Source organism: Takifugu flavidus, chromosome 11, assembly GCF_003711565.1.
Source record: "Takifugu flavidus isolate HTHZ2018 chromosome 11, ASM371156v2, whole genome shotgun sequence".
In the NCBI taxonomy this organism is placed as follows: Eukaryota; Metazoa; Chordata; class Actinopteri; order Tetraodontiformes; family Tetraodontidae; genus Takifugu; species Takifugu flavidus.
This window is the reverse complement of record NC_079530.1, coordinates 6,067,030-6,083,404: the sequence shown is the minus strand read 5'-3', so window position 1 is coordinate 6,083,404 and position 16,375 is coordinate 6,067,030. Positions and strand designations below refer to the sequence as shown.

The following is a 16,375-nucleotide window of genomic DNA, read 5'->3' as shown; positions in this document are numbered from 1 at the left end:
TGAAAGTGCATTTGCCCATTTGACCCTGCCATTGAAGGTGCTATTCTCCTATTTCTTCAGACAAAAAGCAACCAATGTCTGAGTCTCCCCTAATAGATTATCAACCCAATGACCATTTTCCTCCTTGCTGTCTGTTTGCAGCAGACCACCATGTGATGTAGGAGAAGGAGTAAATGAGGTAATGGCATCAACTTTAGGATACAACCACTGTTAAACAATTAGTTGGGGAATGAAAAAAAAAAACGTACTAATTTTAACACAGGCCTCTTTAGTTTCAGACCGTGAGTAAGACTGATGACGGAAGCAGGGACCTAATGACGTCCTATAGGCCCAGATCGAATCCTGTGCCCCCCTCCCCGCTTTGTGAGAAACATCCAGGTGTATAAAATGGGAGCAGACCCGTAGGAGCAAAGGAGAAAAAGGCAAGGGGGAAGAAGTGGACATACAGAAGATCCAGACTTTGAAGAGCACAAGAGGAAAACACAGAGCCAAAGGAAGAGAACTTTTTCTGAAACACGGGTGAGATGTTAAATTATGTCTGCATTCTTTTTTTTTATTTCATTTTAGAATCTTTTAAATAGTTTTATGTTCTTGATCATTTGCACATTCAAGGTTTTGATTTTCAACTTCATAAAAGCTCTTAAGATATTTAAATATAGAATATGTTATTAGTATATGTAATATCAACAAGAAGGTGATATTTGGAATATGTTTAAAATAGAAAGTACGATGATGTTTAATGTTATTATCACGTTGGGCGTAAACACGCGTCATTGTATTTAGAAGATTTCTCTCAACATTCACAGACCACCAGTTTACGAAATGTATTTAACACCCAAAACTCTTTTTGAACTTTTTCAGTTTACTTCACAGTTTACTTTAAGGTTAAAGGCTTAAATCTTCAAAACTTAAATCCGAAAGCGAACGAAATACAGAAATCAGCCCCAGTGCGCATCGATTAATCATTTGGATTTGGCCCATTGTGATCTTGAAAACAGTGTGGTTAATAACTAAATTGGGAATATACTTTTCTTTTTGCAAGCTTAAATCAATATGTAAGTTGAATAATGTAGCAGCAGGGTTGGAGGGGCAATGTTTTGGGCTTCTCCGCCTCTGCGCAATTACGCGCTGGATTCAATTGTATTTTGTCGGATACTTCTAATAAAACTTTCAAGTTAGAAAAAAAAACCAATTTAATTTCTGATCTTTAGGTGAAGAGCGATGTTACAACGTACCGGCCCCCAGCTACTTTTCCTGATAGCCCTGTGCAGTGTGTTGTACACACGGACCCTGAGTCTGCCATACACATCCATGAGGTAAGACGACCCCGGTAATGTCTAAATTGTAGATTGAGAATGAGATTGTGAATCATGTCTGCGTAACAGATGCTGCAATTCAGATTCGCGATTTTCTGATTCATATCGGTCTTGTCAAAACATTTTATAAACTGGATAATTGCAGGGGTTTACGCATGCAACTAGTCACAAGAAATTTTAATTGAAACATTTACTAAAAGCTGCAATCACTATCTGCACCCGTTTCTATTTATTTGGACGTCATTATTGTGATTAATGACCAATAAATGAACTTACAAGAAGAGCTGGTGCGCGCGTCGTCGGCGCGTCCTCGTGTGGCGTTTCATAGCCTCAGATTTGATCGCGGCTGTCTTGTGATGCTCTGCAGACCGACGAGGCACGCAGATGGTTTGTTCACCAGCGGCTACAGCAAACTCCTGGGTCAGCTGTCAGCACGGAGATATCTGGAGTCTCTGATCGGGAAGAGAGTCAGGTGGGTGATTTTCAGGTCACGGTGAATCTAGGAACCCGGAGAAAAAACACGAGCAAAGGAAAACCTGCCTGATTATTTGTTTATTTATAAACTGTGAATATATAACTGTAAAATGATCTGTTTTGAAAGTTGTTAAAACAGTCAAAAATGCTAAATTCCCTCAAAATCATGCTTTTGGGACCCAATTGTGAACAATTACAGTTCATTCAGACCTCATACATCAAAAATGATTGCATTTTCAAATTGTACTTCATCCAGGCAATTTAACGAAATATCTTAGAAATGTGCTTCAATGCTGTATTTAGCAAGTTACCCTCATGTCAGGGCAAAATTAAAAATAACCTGAAGTTTAACATCCGGAAAATCTCTGACATTTTGCAGTAAAAGACCTGCCTGCTCAGCCATGCGTTTTGTAATTGACTAAACATTTTTAAAGGTTAATATACGCCATTACCGCTTCACTACATGTTTGCTATAGCCAGGAGGGACGCAAACACATGTCAACTGACACATGAATCACAATTAATTTAAAGCTGTTAACGTTTGTGACTGAGGCGACCTTCATTGTTCTCTTGGGCCAGTGATGAGCTGATGGAGGAGCCGGTGAAGCGCCACTCAGACGCCATCTTTACAGACAACTACAGCCGCTTCCGCAAACAGATGGCTGTCAAGAAATACCTGAACTCGGTCTTAACAGGGAAGAGAAGGTAAATGTCGACCACACCATCACTGAAAACAAGAGCATGTACTTTAACTATGTAGCAACACCACTTCCCCTGTGTGTTTTTGGATTTAAATGCCATTAACTTAGCACGTGCATTAAGTTTAAAGTATTCATGGGCTTGTTTTTATGATAAAGAAGGAATTGCTTGTGTACAAACTTAAAAAGACTGTTAAAAGCTTGTAAATGAAATTATGGGACTCCTAGAAATGAAAACAGAGAAAACCTGTACATAATAAAGAAATAAGATACCTGCAGAAATCTTAAAATACTTCATGTCTTCTCCTGCAAATAGTCTAGAGGATCCTGGAACTAATGACCTGGAAGAGTCCAGGGAGGAACCCAGCACTTTCCAGGACAGCTACAATGACATTGATGTAGATCACCTTCTAAACAACTTTCAGCTGGTAGGAACACACAACACCCACCCACCCCCACCCCAACTGAGTGAAAGATCTATCATTAATTCCAAGTGATAAAAAAGGGGAATGTTTTTATCATAAGATTTTACTGATTTTACATTTTTCTCTGATTGCCTTCCTTTATCCCTCTTTTTTTCCAGCCTCTTTGAGGAGGGATCCACACACCTGTGAATCTGCTGAGTCATTCTCATGAAACCACCTGTTCCAGACACAACACCATAATATTCCAATGGACATTTTCAAGGCAAACCAATCAATACTGCTACCCATCTACTCACACCGCACATGTTTACGCTGTACACTCACAACATAGATACAGTACAAATCACACCAGTTTGTCCAGGAGACTGTAAGAAAAATGCTTCTCTGTGTGTAGTTTGATCATCAGTTTTCAGGAAACCAGTATTCTGTTAGATTTGTCCCTTCAGCCAAAAATGACCCACTGAATGTGGAAACAGGCGACTCATTGCAAAGATGCATGTTTCTGATTACAGATCTGATTAAATAAACTTCACTCTGACTTATTTTAACAACCAGACTCCAGAGAAAAATTGTTTTTTTTCAACAATTTCAGCTTCTCAACACTCTGAAATGGAGTAAAATCACTTTATAGTGTTAAAAATGTGTTTTTTCCCCAGTTCATTCTTACATCTTTAGTTGCACTGAAGTCTTGAGTGACACATTTTTGTCATGCAAATGCTATACAGGGACAAGTTTAAAAAGAACAGCTATGGGTTTCCAGGAGTGGTTAACGATTCCAGATGAGGTGGAACCCTTTGAATGGACACAAATGCATATAATCACTTTATACTATTCGATATGTATAGAGCAAAGATACTTTAACTGAGCAGAGCTCTGCCTATAGGTCATTTATTGATGTAAACCATTCACCAAATAAAAGATGTTGGTTTATTTTTCAAAGCTGAGTCTTTTGTCTGACTGATTGTTTGACAGATGAGCACAGATTCAAACGCAACGATTTACCCTCAAATCAAATCAACTGAATTACCCACCACTGCTGATTAAACTAACTCTGCCATACAAAGTAAATCTGATCATAAGAAATGATCTGCATAGTTATTATGAAGTTATAACTTTATAATGGGCAGACATAAGTGTGTGATCGATTGTAAACTTCAGCACCCTGGACAGCAGCACTTTTTTTTTTAGCTTTACTTGCTCAGTTCTGTGTGACAGTTCCTCTTTTAATCCTGGAGTATTTTCCTTGATAAAGTCATATAGTAATCTAAAATAATCAGTTTGTGGCTGGTTTATGGACTGTGCTAATACCCTAAAACTATACAGTTGTTTGACGTAGAAAAAACTATCTTCACATGTTTAATTAGAAAGAGGATTATGACAAAAACATAAATTAAATCTGAGTAAAGGAGACTTTTTGTTGTAACTGTGTCTCACACAAACCCATCTGAGGTTTATCAGAATGTTTGGAAACTGCTAATGGACTGAATGGCCAGAAAGTAGTGGTTCTGCTTTCAATCATGTTATTAAAGTTCATGCATTTAACAGACATTTCCAACATCAACCTGTGTGTTTTCTCTGTTCTCAGTGACTCTGACTGTGGAAGGAAACTGTTTATCAGATGCAGACAAGGAAATATTAATGGAAATGGACTATTTCTGTCCACAGATGGTTTCTGGAGAAAAACAATTGCCAAAATCACTCAAGTCAAGTGACGATGTGTGAATGAAAGGTTTATTTTCACTAAACCAGGGAAGCTTTAAAAGCTCTAAAACATTGTTTGTTTGTTTGCATGAGGGACAATTTGATTTTTCTGGGACATAGTTAAAATAATGACATATTAATAAAAAGAAATAAAAGTGATAACGCTTCTCTCTAAATGTTATTCCATAAAAATCCCAGCCACCAGAGCTTAATTAAATTAGTAAACACGCTAAATGTCCACAGTGTTTGAGATCACCAGTAACAAATAAAACCGTAACAGGACAGGAAAAGACTTGCGTGAGTTTTCACCACTTTTTGCATGTGATAAAGCAACATTACATAAATGTTAATGCTGGAGATCAAGAGCGGTGAAATGACTTGAAGCATTTTTTAAAGTTTCATATCACGTAAGCAGGGTGATTTTAAAGTATGATTCCAACACTCTCTCGGGTGACCCACTGTGTTTACACAGCAGATGTTTGACTCATAAATGTCATTTACAATTGTCTGCAGGGCAGCGATGAGATCAGAGAGTTACAATTAAATGCAAGTTGTCACTTCACAATTTACTGATTTAGCATTTAGCACCTCCTTCAGAATTAACCTCAATACTGCACAATTTTAAGTTATTTAGTTATTCAAAAGTATTAAACTTTCTGCACAGGCACAAATGCAGAAAGTTGCATTTTAGAAGTATACATTAAAAAAAAGATGGTGCTGAGTGGGACTGGGATTAGTGGGATCACTGGGAAGTGTCAGATCTCTGATCTGAAGATTAAGAGTCAGCTGTTTGTCATCCTGTTGTCATAATCACAATGTATATGTCTTTTGTGGGTGTGTGTGTGTGTGTGTGGGGGGGGGGGGCGTGTGTGTGTGTCCACTCTCCAGCATGATTACTGCCTGCTTTGTGGAGAGGCTTCACTCATTAACTCTCATCACTGCTGATCTTAATGGACCAAGCAGAGTAAAAATAGACACAGAGAGAAAGGCTGCCGCCTTTCAACACCAAGTACCGAGTATGAGTGTGTTTGTGTATGTGTGTGTCTGTGGCGTGACAGAGCGAGCGAGAGAGAGATGTTGAAAGATTCAAGTAGCTCTGCTGCAGATGGCCACATATGTACAACCAGCAAATCCAGCACTCTTCACCCACGTTGTTAGTTTTTTTGTTAGTATATTTTCATGCATCTAAGGCTGCATCTGTATTGCATCTGAATAAGAATCTTTTACTCCTTGTGTGTGCAGGTTAAGCACCAAATTATTTTTGAATCACAATACACAACACAGGACACAGTCCATATTCAAGAGTCCAGTGCTTCATTTTATATATCTCAAATGTGCATTTGGTAAATTAGAAACATGGTTACAACTATAGGTCTGTGGTATCTTTTCAAGCACAGAGATGATGAACATACTGCTGAAAAAGAAAACAAACAATTTATTTTTTTAAATCTTCATGTTTCCAGCCAGGAGTCATTTCCCATGATGCACTTCCCACTTTCTTCTGATTCTCCTGCAGGCGCAGAAGTGACAGCTTCATTTCTGGGATTTACCCGTTCGACTGGCTGTGACCGACTGACACGCGGAAGTCGGTACACATCAAATTCTCATTGTGAAAACACACATACACATATTGCTCATATGGACCCAATGTGTTTTTTACGTTGTAAAAGGCTACTGTTACAGCCTGTAACAACAGCTCCTGCTCACCTTCGAGCTTTTCTTTACTTTTTTCTTTTCTCCGCACCTACTACTTTTGTTTTTGTGTGTTCTGGATTACTGTAAATATACATCCTCTTTGTATATTCCGAATTCTATTCTATTTTATTTTCTATCTTAATTATCTCTGCGTGCTCTTGCTGTTGTTGCGCTGTAAATTTCCCCTTGTGGGACAATAAAGGACCTGAATCTGAATGTGGCACTGAACAATCCCCCGTCATCTATCCTTGGGCAGGAATGAGCTATTGACGCAAAAGCAACGGAAAGAAATGAGAAAATAAAACTAAAGCGTAGTGACAGCAAAGAAGAGAAGCTGCCCAATGGGACAGTCCTGTTTTCCCTTGGCAGGAAAACCCTAATGTCTCTACACTTTAGATGTTAGATGGGGGGGGGGGGGGGGGGGGGGGGGGGGGGGGTTGTGGGGTTAAAAGCACTTGCTCAGAGTGACTGCAAACAACTAGTTATGAGCACAAACAGTTCTTAACAGTGTTACAATCAGCAGTTGTGACTATGTTAGAGGTGTGTCTCTGCTCAGAAGTGGATCAATAAATCTGCAGGAAAAATGAGTCACTGGAGCAGAGAAAGGCCACAGACTCATCAGTCCACCACAGCCACACACACACACACACACACACCACACACACACACACACACCACACACACACACACACACACACACACACACACACACACACACACACACACAGAGTAGCTCCTTTTTTCTTCTTTATCTCTACTTTCTTCTTTATCCAATGCTAAAGCAGGAGGCAGAAGTGATCGAAAACGACAGAGGGACCGAGCTGGACAAAGGTCCCATCATTCCAACGAAACAGATCAACTTACTGACTGAGACAGCGTCAAATAACTTATTTACATCCAGTAAAAAACACCATTCCACCCAATGTTTAGTTGTCCTGTGACTGAAATGTTCTTGATGTCTCTGAACTGGGGAAATATTTTTTAAAATGGCAGAAAAGGGGGGGGGGGCATGAATGTCAGGCAACAATCAGGTCAAATGTTGCAGTGAATAATCCACTTTACAATCTGGATATACAGAAGAGGCTCTTCTCTGACCCCTTTCACATCCCCCCTCTGTCTTGTGCCACCGCAACACCGAGCCATCATCATTTGGGTCTATACGAGGAAAGAAATTAGATTATATGAAATAATATTTCAGAAAAATGTTTCAATTATGTTTTTGGTATATAGTATTTAAAGTGAGCAAAAAAAGGGGGAAATGACATTTATAACAGCACTGAAAAGATAAGTCATTCATCAGTTTTCAAAAATTAAAGCCTGTTTTTTGTTTTTGCCCTACGACTGAAATCGATGCTTCTTCACATGTTTTGGAGAAGATTGAATCCCAGACCTTTAAGAGCAAATTAGAAATTACAGACAATTTCTTATGGAAATGGAAAAGGTTAGAAGAGAGCAGAGACATTTGTTCATTTGACAGTGACATATGAGAAGTGCTGAAAATCACAGGGGGCACACCAAAGGTCAACATCCATGTCAGAACCTTTAACAGAAATTCATGCCTGTCTTGAAAGGGATGGCCATTGTTAACTGCTTAAACCCCAAGGTTGATTAATGAAGCTGTTGGGATTGAAGGGCTGCGCAGGTAAAAAGGGGAACGGCAGAAGCTCGGCCACCTTTTGTGTTTTGCACCTCTGATAACAACTGACTTGCTGACCTCAAACCTCTGGATGATGCGTGAACGTGAAGGAGTTCAGCAGAGGTGCCAAACCACCCAAGAGCTTAAAAAGAAGTGCAGAATTTTCAAAAGGAGTACTGAAGCCAGAGCAGGGAGGCCAGCACAGGAACAGGTGACCCCACTGAGTGACAGTGACTTTTACGCGTTAAAATAAACCACACACACCAAAACACACAAGTAACTCATCTGTAAAAGAGACACAAAATGGGTCATGCTGAAAATGTCAGAGGTACACATCTAATGCCAATGAGGCCTTTTGCAGCTTACTTCTTCAGATCACAGATGAAATTGATTTCCCCCTGTTGTCTATAATTATCTCCGACACCGAATGAACTTTTTCCAGATTTACTCCTGAAGGATTCATGACAGTTGATTCTGCTGATGATTAGAGACACAAGAATGGTCTGAACTGATTATCGATGCTTTTCAGGTGAAAATAGGAGGGATGACACCTCACTCAACAGATGAAAAAGCCCTCTGTGCAGATTATACATAAACCCTGACCAGTAAGTATTGATTTTTCATCTATTGTCCTAAGGACCTGAGGATGCTTCTGTTTGAGGCAAGAAAACAAACTAGGCTCTAATACATCACTAGACACACACTTGCGCAGATAATTCTCACAGGAAATTTCAAGACAACCAAACGGCCTAATTTTACATTATTTCAATGTAGGAGGAACATTACCACGGAGAGAGCACTCCACAATGCTTCAGTTATACTTAATCAGTTTACAAACACGACGGTGAGACAGAGGGTGTGTATTGCTGCCCTCTAGTGGGCAACATTATTTCCTGCTAAAGACGACAAATTTGCTGTGATTCAGCGACTTCTGGCATGAATCTTGCAACCACTGCAGACCAATTTCGGCAAACACAGATTCAGGAGAGTTTAGGGATTTAAAAAAAAGGCTGCTTCTCATTCAAGATTGTAGTTTTATAAGAGGATCATTTGGTTTACCTTTTTAGATTTTCTATTTGAAGGGGATGACTTGAGCATAGCTTATTTTTTAGGGCACTTGCAGAATGAGGATTCTTGGTCAGTTTTTTTCCTGCTTGTTTTTCACATACTCAACTAAAACACTTTTTTTGCAGGTCAGAGTCAAAGAAACACAAAATAAATTTTATGAAGCATCTATTTACAAACAATACATGTCAAGTAAATATGAACATTTAAAGACCTCCGGAAGATTAACATTTATTTTTTTATATATATATAAAAAAAATAAAATACAAAACTTTTTAAAATAGAATAAGATTGATTTACAATCATTTCAATTTAAAACCATAATAAAAATGTACAGTTTAAAGCGTCTTTTTCCTTTTTTTGGCAAGAACTGTTTGTTCCTCACAGTTTGAGCCAGGTAACGTCTGGTTGATTGTCCCAGTAGTATTTTAACAATTCGTTGAACAGTTTCAAAGTTCAGTGTGCAAACTTTAAATGACCGAAAGTTTGTGTGCAACTTCTCTGCTTCTCTGCTGGGCAAAAGGCCCAGCCAGCACAAACTGACCACCAAAAAACAGCCTGAATAAAACCTCAATGGTCACAGTCGCCTGATATTCCTCTTGCTGCGAGCGCTGCCCGGAACGTGAGGGGTGGACTTGGAGGTAGGGAAGTGGGATCTTGGCTGCACCGCCCTACACGGGGTTGAGCCATGAAAGCACTCCTGGCATCGGGTGCAGAAGTCAAAGAGGCAGCTGAGGCGAGTGCACATTGCCCTCTGAGCCTCAGCCGAATGCTTCGCTGGCGAGCCGCAGCGCTTGCAGGGACGCAACGATTCGTGCTGCTTCAGACTGCTGGCAGCCTGGACAGAGAAGCAAAACCTTTAGTTTAAAGGTGTAATGTGGTGTAATAATTAACTACAAGAATTTCTAAACATGTTCTGAAGTTACACGCAGGTGAGAACATAAACTTACCTTTACATAGTCGCCGAAGCGCGTATACTGTGAGGTGGGTGTGCCATTATTCGGGGATGCTGCTGTTCGCCTGTTGACCCTGAAGCTGGATGAGGAAGACGGGGTGCTGGAAGAGGCCAGAGTCTGAATGCAAGATAGCACCATCCTGGATTCAGCCACATCTCTGGTCAGCCAGCAGTCAGGTTGCCTCAGGGAGTTTTTTGATTCCTGAAAAACAAAGCAAAATACATTAAAATATATTATTGACAAGATAAGACTAAAAACCGCATCTATAAATGTGGCTTTGATACATTATAAATGTTTACCAAGAGTTTTAGGAAAATGCGCTGCGTGTGGCTTGTACTGGTTTTACACGAGCACACCAGATCTACTCACCTTGAGCACTTGCTCTGCTTTCTGACATCTGTCTAGAGCTGCTGCATCATCACAGATGATCTTCCTCCAGGTCCTGCTTACTTTCTTACAGCTGCAAAAAAGAAAGATACAATGAACATGATTAAGTCACCCATGGTTAGATAAACTAAACATGTGACTACTACATTCCTCTAAAATCAGTTAAAATAGACTGTATAGTTCAACAGAGGCAGGTTGCATTCGTACCTGATGAGGTCCATGTCTCCCAGCAGAGCCAGAATACTAGTGAGGAGGTTTTTCATGTTTCTTGACAGAAGCGACGAAAACATGTCGACAAATTCGCACCCCATGTGACTCCCGATTACCCGATCTAGCAGATGATCCTCTGCTACCTTTGTAACGATGCTCCAGTCATATCTAAGACAAGACAGATGTTTATTATTCCAGTTCAAATAACATTCATAAGGAATCTGGTAAATATAAATGCACAGTATTCAAATCTTACTTCTTATTTTTTCGATAACTCTCTGTAAGCTCTTCACACACAGCCTTCTGGAATTTGAGTATTGGCAGGGTGGAGTTGAGATGGTCAGATGGCGTAGAAGACAATGAAAATGTTGGTGGTCTCCTCCTACAGAGGCTCACAGGAGATTCTGCCAGAGGCACAGGATGACTGCAGTTTGCATGGGCTTCACACTTGGAGGGGGAGTTCTTTGGAGTCTTTGTGGCAGCAGTAGACTGCAAAACATTAACAGTTTTCCCCCTCTTGTGTTCATCCTCTCCATCACCATGGTGCTCATCAATCTGACTGTTATGCAACGACAGATAGCCACTGTCCTCAAACCCCTCGTCAAGGCTCCCATCGTAGTTCCTGCTGGTACTATTTTCTTTGTCGTGCACTGTGCTTGAGGTGTCCAGAGGGAGCACTGTTAACGCAGCTACAGGCGGAAAGTGAGGTTTGATGGGGGAGGGCACCGGACAAGCCTTGAGGTGAGACACCATAGAATTTCCTGCAGAGCTCTTGTCCGTGCTGAATGCCACGGTGACTCTGTGCGGAGGACATTTCATGGTGGCTTCTTTGCAATTAAACATTCACTCTGGAAAGGGTGTAGGTTTCTGTACAAAAGGAGACAAAAATATATCAGGTTTTTAAACGTGACGATCAGTGCTGTCAAAGAGCACAAGGCTTCCCTCTTCCCCAACTTGGCCGCACAAAGATCACAACTTTTCCACAGTTGTAGGATAACCTCCCCCTCAAAAGCACCTAAACTGTATACGTGTGTTTTAACTTAGAAAGAAGTTTAAGTTAGAAAGAATTCCGTTAAATATTTCGAAAAGCAAATCGATTTTGGCGCGTTGTGGATTTGGCGGACCGGTAGCTGTGACGAAAAGAGCCCGATGGGCGCCTTCTGAACAAACTTTAAACTAACACGAATGTTAAAAATGTGTGGAATGCACATCAGGAGAAATTGCATTTTGGTGTTAAATAGCTTTGATAAATAGTGACTTCATCGTTTCCTATTTACGAGCGTGCTGCTGATATGTGGAAACAGTTAGCAAATTAGCTCGAATTAAGTCGCATTATCTTTGTCAGATATTAAACATTTGCATCAAGTATTTGGAAAAATGGCAACAGTATGAAAAGTTCTTTGTACATTCATATGGCTTTGCACCCTGACATTTCCCTCCTTAAAATAGCTGGGTGACACATGTTCTGCTGATCCTTATAACATGAGCTATCCTTTTGAACAGAAGAGAAATACAGTACAAGTATCGCATATTGAATGAAGAAGATTACCTTTTGAAGTTAGGCTTGACTACAATAAACTCCTACTCCCGTCCTTTGAAATGCTGACCTATGTTTCACGTAACTCCCGCTCCTTCGTCTGAAGAATTGAGCACATTTCTGAACGAAAGTCCGCCAGCTGCAGTTTTGTATTTGAAATCCTGGGGCAAAAGGCGCAAACCAATCATCGCAAACCGGAAATCTGACCCTTTAAACTACAAACCAATAGGATTGAAGGTTCTTTCTGCCGCGCGACCGATGTAGTCCCACCGGTATTTCCATCCGGCAAGAAACAAAAGGGAAATTTGACTCACTGAAGCTTGTAGACTGCTTTAAAATGTATTTTACAAGATAAACGCTTAAAAAGCCACGCTTGGTAACCCATCATATTCAGCTCTCAAACCTACTATGTGTGTTGCAAATCTGATGTTTTGTATCTATTTATTATATCTATTGCTTTTAAAAAACAGATTTGCGGTGTCAGATTACTTCATGATTCCGACAGTAAATAATTCAAAAAGGCTCAACGTGTTTTTTAATTGCAAACACGTGTGATTGCAATTCAAGATAGTGGGAAAAAAACAAGAAGTTTGAAGATTCACTTCACACCCTTTTCTGGAATGTGTGAAGTGTCCCATCAACTGAAACTCGGCTGGGGGAGGTTAAAAAGCGCTGAATCTAAAGTGGCCACAATATACACAAAACTTATAAATCTGAAAAGGTCCAACTGAATGACAAATAGGCAATTAGTTTGGATTGACAAAACAATGACCAGAAGGCGATCAAACCTACACTTACAATTGAATTTATAGCTGTTCTCAACTGTGAAAGGTGTATTCCTGAAATTTTCAGTTTTTGTAATTCTTATAATTCCCATATGTCCTCCAATCCAGCGGGGGGCGACACTCAACACAACCAAATGTCGCCCCCCCCAGAACCAAGTGCGCATGCGCTGCACTCAACATGTCTGCGCCCAGGAACAAGGGGGTAAATGGAAAAATAGTTGATAGCTTATTTACGATAAGGCATTATTAGTTGCTTGTCAAACTTATCCAAGATAATCTACTGTTGAACTCTTTCATAGGAGCCATTGGTTTTTTAATTTGCGCAGCATTTAGATATGAGATGTTAAATTCCTACAGTGTTTTTTTTTTTTTAGTTCTGTAAATTAAACTGCAATCTTTTTCGCAACGATAAAGGGAAGCTGTCATCTTATTGCATGGTGGGATTTATCAAACCTCAGTCTTCATCGTCGCCTACAGAAATACAACTAGCTCAATTATCTCAATGTGTCTCACGGAATTATTCGTTGTGGTAAAAAAAAATTGTCTGTTTAAGGAATTAAACAAATAATGCTTCTTGTGGCTGTATGATGGCTCAAAACTACCCTCAAAAGTCAAGTCGCGTCTGGATCGTGACGTGGTGAATCTTCTTAACACAATCGCGATTTACAATGGCATACAGAAGAGCTGTGGACCTTCTTCCAAGAGGAAGGAGCTCTGTCTGCATGTTCTGGAAAACTCCATTTGAAAGGGCTTTAAAGGTCAACTGCCAAACCGGTGGATTTAATGAATACTTAAAAAAACAAAGTGCCAGAACTCTGCACACTGGTTCTTCAATGATGGTGGCCAAGTTATTGTCGGTGGAGGAGCTTTTTGCCAAAAGGTCTCTGCAAGGGTATCTGAAGAAGATGGAGATAGATTACCGTGAATGTTTAAAAGCAGTTGATGGAACAGAGGAGCGCTGCAGCGAGGATGAACTGAGGGCCAAAAGGACCAGAGTTTCACTGCTAGCTCCGCTTATTCACAGCATCAGGGAACTGGAAACAAAACAGAGGGAGCTGGCTGAGACAGAAACACTGCTAGAAGGTGAGGTTCAAAATATACTCTGGCAAGGGAGGGTTTTCATTAAACCAAATGAATACTATGCTAATTCCAAATTGCAAAATCATACTTGCCACTCCTGTTCAGCTTACTGCATATGTAATTCTGAGTATATCCAAACTTTCATGACTGTAAAGAAAATGTTTCATTCTTTTCCACTGCAATAATTCCAGCTTATTGTGTGTTTTTGTTTATCCTCCAAGATGAAGACCCAGCCCTGCGTGAACTGGCAGAGATAGAAAGAGAAAACTGTCTTAAAGATATCCAAGATCTTAGTAAAAAGGTTTTTACCTCCTGACATTTACTGCTGTGACACTCTTTATCAGCAATGAAGTAAAATTAAGTAGCTCGAGAGCTGTATACACTCACCATTGTACGTGTAGCACATTGCATGTTTCTGTCTCATTTTATCAGATTCTGGAGCTGTTGATTCCCGAGGAGGAGGCTGATCTTAGTGACCTTGTTCTGGAGGTCACAGCTGGTGTTGGTGGTCAGGAAGCCATGCTGTTCACTGCTGAGGTCTGGAGTTGCTCATGTGTTCTAGAATTATATTCTTCAATAGGCTAAATTTATAAATTACATCAGACTGCATCTTAAAACCATGTTTAGATAATGATTTGTAGGGAAACATTTTAATGGACACAAGAAAAAACCTCAAGGTTAATGAAAAAAAATAAGTACATTTCTAAATAATTTCTGCTTATGAGCTTGTGCCTTCTAATCTCTTTTATAGGTGTTTGATATGTATCAGGGCTACGCTCAGCACCATGGCTGGAGCTTCGATACCCTCGAGTACATGAAGAGTGACTTAGGTCAGTGGGACAAAAGCACTTTCAGTTATTGTGTCCAAATATATTAAACTTTAGAGCTTTTTGAGCTGATGATTGAAAGTTCATATACACTGAGCAGACATATACACATGTAGACTGTATACATATTGAAAAGATACTACATGCATTATGATCAAAAACAAAAATGTAACGTAAATTTAGAATTGCATTGTCTGACTGCAAACACAAGGGGAGACCCTTTTATGACAAATATTACACAGCACATGTGCGACATCTCTACTGTGGCTTGCCTGCATATACATAAGTGCATGATTAACCAGAGGCATTGACTGTACATGTTTAAATGGAAAATATTTATGTTAACCTGTTGCCCAAAATAGGTGGACTTCGTCATGCTTCAGCCAGCATCAGCGGCCCGCTGTGCTACAAGAAGTTCAAATTTGAAGGTGGAGTCCATCGAGTTCAGAGGGTTCCCAAGACAGAGAAACAGGGACGAATGCACACCAGCACTATGACTGTGGCTGTACTGCCCCAACCCACAGAGGTACAAGAAATGGTTGGCAGATGGGACAGCATTTTGATATTAAAATAGAACCCTTCACGCTTTAGACTTGGATTTAAATGTAACTTATCTCTACTTTGCATGTTGGTGTCAGATATCTTTCACAATTAACTCAAAGGACCTGAGGATTGAGACCAAGAGGGCGAGCGGAGCTGGAGGCCAACATGTCAACACCACTGACAGTGCGGTCAGAATAGTTCATCTGCCCACAGGTAGAAAAAACATACAAAGCCAGGACCAGTCTGTCTGCTAACCCTAATCCATCTGTCGACATATGCTTGTTGGAAAAATGTGCAGCTGGAGGGTCCTTACAAGAATAATATTTAAATACTTGTCTCAGGTGTGGTTGCCGAGTGTCAGCAGGAACGATCCCAGTTAAAGAACAGGGAGAAAGCCATGAAGGCTCTAAGGGCTAAACTGTACAGCATGAAACTTGAGGAGGAGACCAGCAAACGCTACAACCAACGAAAAATACAGGTCTTTTTTTTTTTTTAATTCTTATTAAACTATATGATTGTATTTTATTAGTCAACATTAATCTATTAACAAGCTCTGGGATCAAGTGTTCAACCAATTTGGTTCTTTTCACATTTTAGATTGGAACAAAAGGCAGGTCAGAGAAGATTCGAACCTACAACTTTGCACAGGACCGTATAACGGACCACCGAATTGGCATGACAGTTCATGATATAAAGAACTTCCTAATGGGAGAGGATCTACTGGATGAGATGAACTCATCTGTATGTGAACTTTCAAACCAGGAGGCACTCATGGAGCTACTAGAAGAAAATGGCCAGGACAACTTGTGACTTTGGTTCACCAGAAATTTGGTTTACAACAGAAGAGGAAAGAAAGTTCTTGCAAAATACAATTGTATTGCGTTAATAATCAAGATATTCATGATGGCAGTGGCAAATAACATTATTGAAATCCACTATCCAATAGTGTTTTGTATTGATTCCATTTAAAATGTTACACTTGTACAATTTTGTCTCCAACAAGACAACATTCTGTTATTATGTGGTGAGTAGCTCCAGTC

At 40.0% G+C, this 16,375-nt stretch overlaps 3 protein-coding genes across 3 annotated transcripts; 2 read left to right on the top strand and 1 right to left on the bottom strand.

Annotated features, from left to right (window-relative positions):
* Positions 1–368: 368 nt before the first annotated feature.
* Positions 369–3,857, top strand: vip (vasoactive intestinal peptide). Its single transcript, XM_057048229.1, has 6 exons — positions 369–519; positions 1,212–1,316; positions 1,684–1,788; positions 2,370–2,495; positions 2,805–2,916; positions 3,072–3,857. The coding sequence occupies exons 2-6, from the start codon at positions 1,222–1,224 to the stop codon at positions 3,078–3,080; spliced, it is 447 nt and encodes a 148-aa protein (XP_056904209.1). The 5' UTR covers positions 369–519; positions 1,212–1,221; the 3' UTR covers positions 3,081–3,857.
* A 5,288-nt stretch (positions 3,858–9,145) lies between these two features.
* fbxo5 (F-box protein 5) lies at positions 9,146–12,269 on the bottom strand. The gene is made up of 6 exons (XM_057048218.1): positions 12,113–12,269; positions 10,820–11,430; positions 10,561–10,731; positions 10,336–10,426; positions 9,961–10,167; positions 9,146–9,848 (listed from the first exon to the last, which is right to left on the bottom strand). The coding sequence occupies exons 2-6, from the start codon at positions 11,404–11,406 to the stop codon at positions 9,588–9,590; spliced, it is 1,317 nt and encodes a 438-aa protein (XP_056904198.1). The 5' UTR covers positions 11,407–11,430; positions 12,113–12,269; the 3' UTR covers positions 9,146–9,587.
* Positions 12,270–13,041: 772 nt separating this feature from the next.
* mtrf1l (mitochondrial translational release factor 1-like) lies at positions 13,042–16,273 on the top strand. The gene is made up of 8 exons (XM_057047525.1): positions 13,042–13,968; positions 14,187–14,266; positions 14,398–14,502; positions 14,717–14,795; positions 15,155–15,318; positions 15,431–15,548; positions 15,677–15,813; positions 15,933–16,273. The coding sequence occupies exons 1-8, from the start codon at positions 13,554–13,556 to the stop codon at positions 16,143–16,145; spliced, it is 1,311 nt and encodes a 436-aa protein (XP_056903505.1). The 5' UTR covers positions 13,042–13,553; the 3' UTR covers positions 16,146–16,273.
* Positions 16,274–16,375: the final 102 nt, after the last annotated feature.

What these genes read in the sequence shown, in the direction of transcription:
- vip (XM_057048229.1), top strand. Translation starts at nt 1,222, where the DNA reads ATGTTACAACGTACCGGCCCCCAGCTACTTTTCCTGATAGCCCTGTGC. An exon ending in CTGATCGGGAAGAGAGTCAG is followed by an intron (nt 1,789 to 2,369) that starts GTGGGTGATTTT and finishes CTCTTGGGCCAG; the next exon opens with TGATGAGCTGATGGAGGAGC. An exon ending in GTCTTAACAGGGAAGAGAAG is followed by an intron (nt 2,496 to 2,804) that starts GTAAATGTCGAC and finishes TCCTGCAAATAG; the next exon opens with TCTAGAGGATCCTGGAACTA.
- fbxo5 (XM_057048218.1), bottom strand. Translation starts at nt 11,406, where the DNA reads ATGTTTAATTGCAAAGAAGCCACCATGAAATGTCCTCCGCACAGAGTC. An exon ending in AGTTATCGAAAAAATAAGAA is followed by an intron (nt 10,732 to 10,819) that starts GTAAGATTTGAA and finishes GTCTTGTCTTAG; the next exon opens with ATATGACTGGAGCATCGTTA. An exon ending in AAGCAGAGCAAGTGCTCAAG is followed by an intron (nt 10,168 to 10,335) that starts GTGAGTAGATCT and finishes TTTGTTTTTCAG; the next exon opens with GAATCAAAAAACTCCCTGAG.
- mtrf1l (XM_057047525.1), top strand. Translation starts at nt 13,554, where the DNA reads ATGGCATACAGAAGAGCTGTGGACCTTCTTCCAAGAGGAAGGAGCTCT. An exon ending in TCCAAGATCTTAGTAAAAAG is followed by an intron (nt 14,267 to 14,397) that starts GTTTTTACCTCC and finishes TCATTTTATCAG; the next exon opens with ATTCTGGAGCTGTTGATTCC. An exon ending in GTACATGAAGAGTGACTTAG is followed by an intron (nt 14,796 to 15,154) that starts GTCAGTGGGACA and finishes TGCCCAAAATAG; the next exon opens with GTGGACTTCGTCATGCTTCA.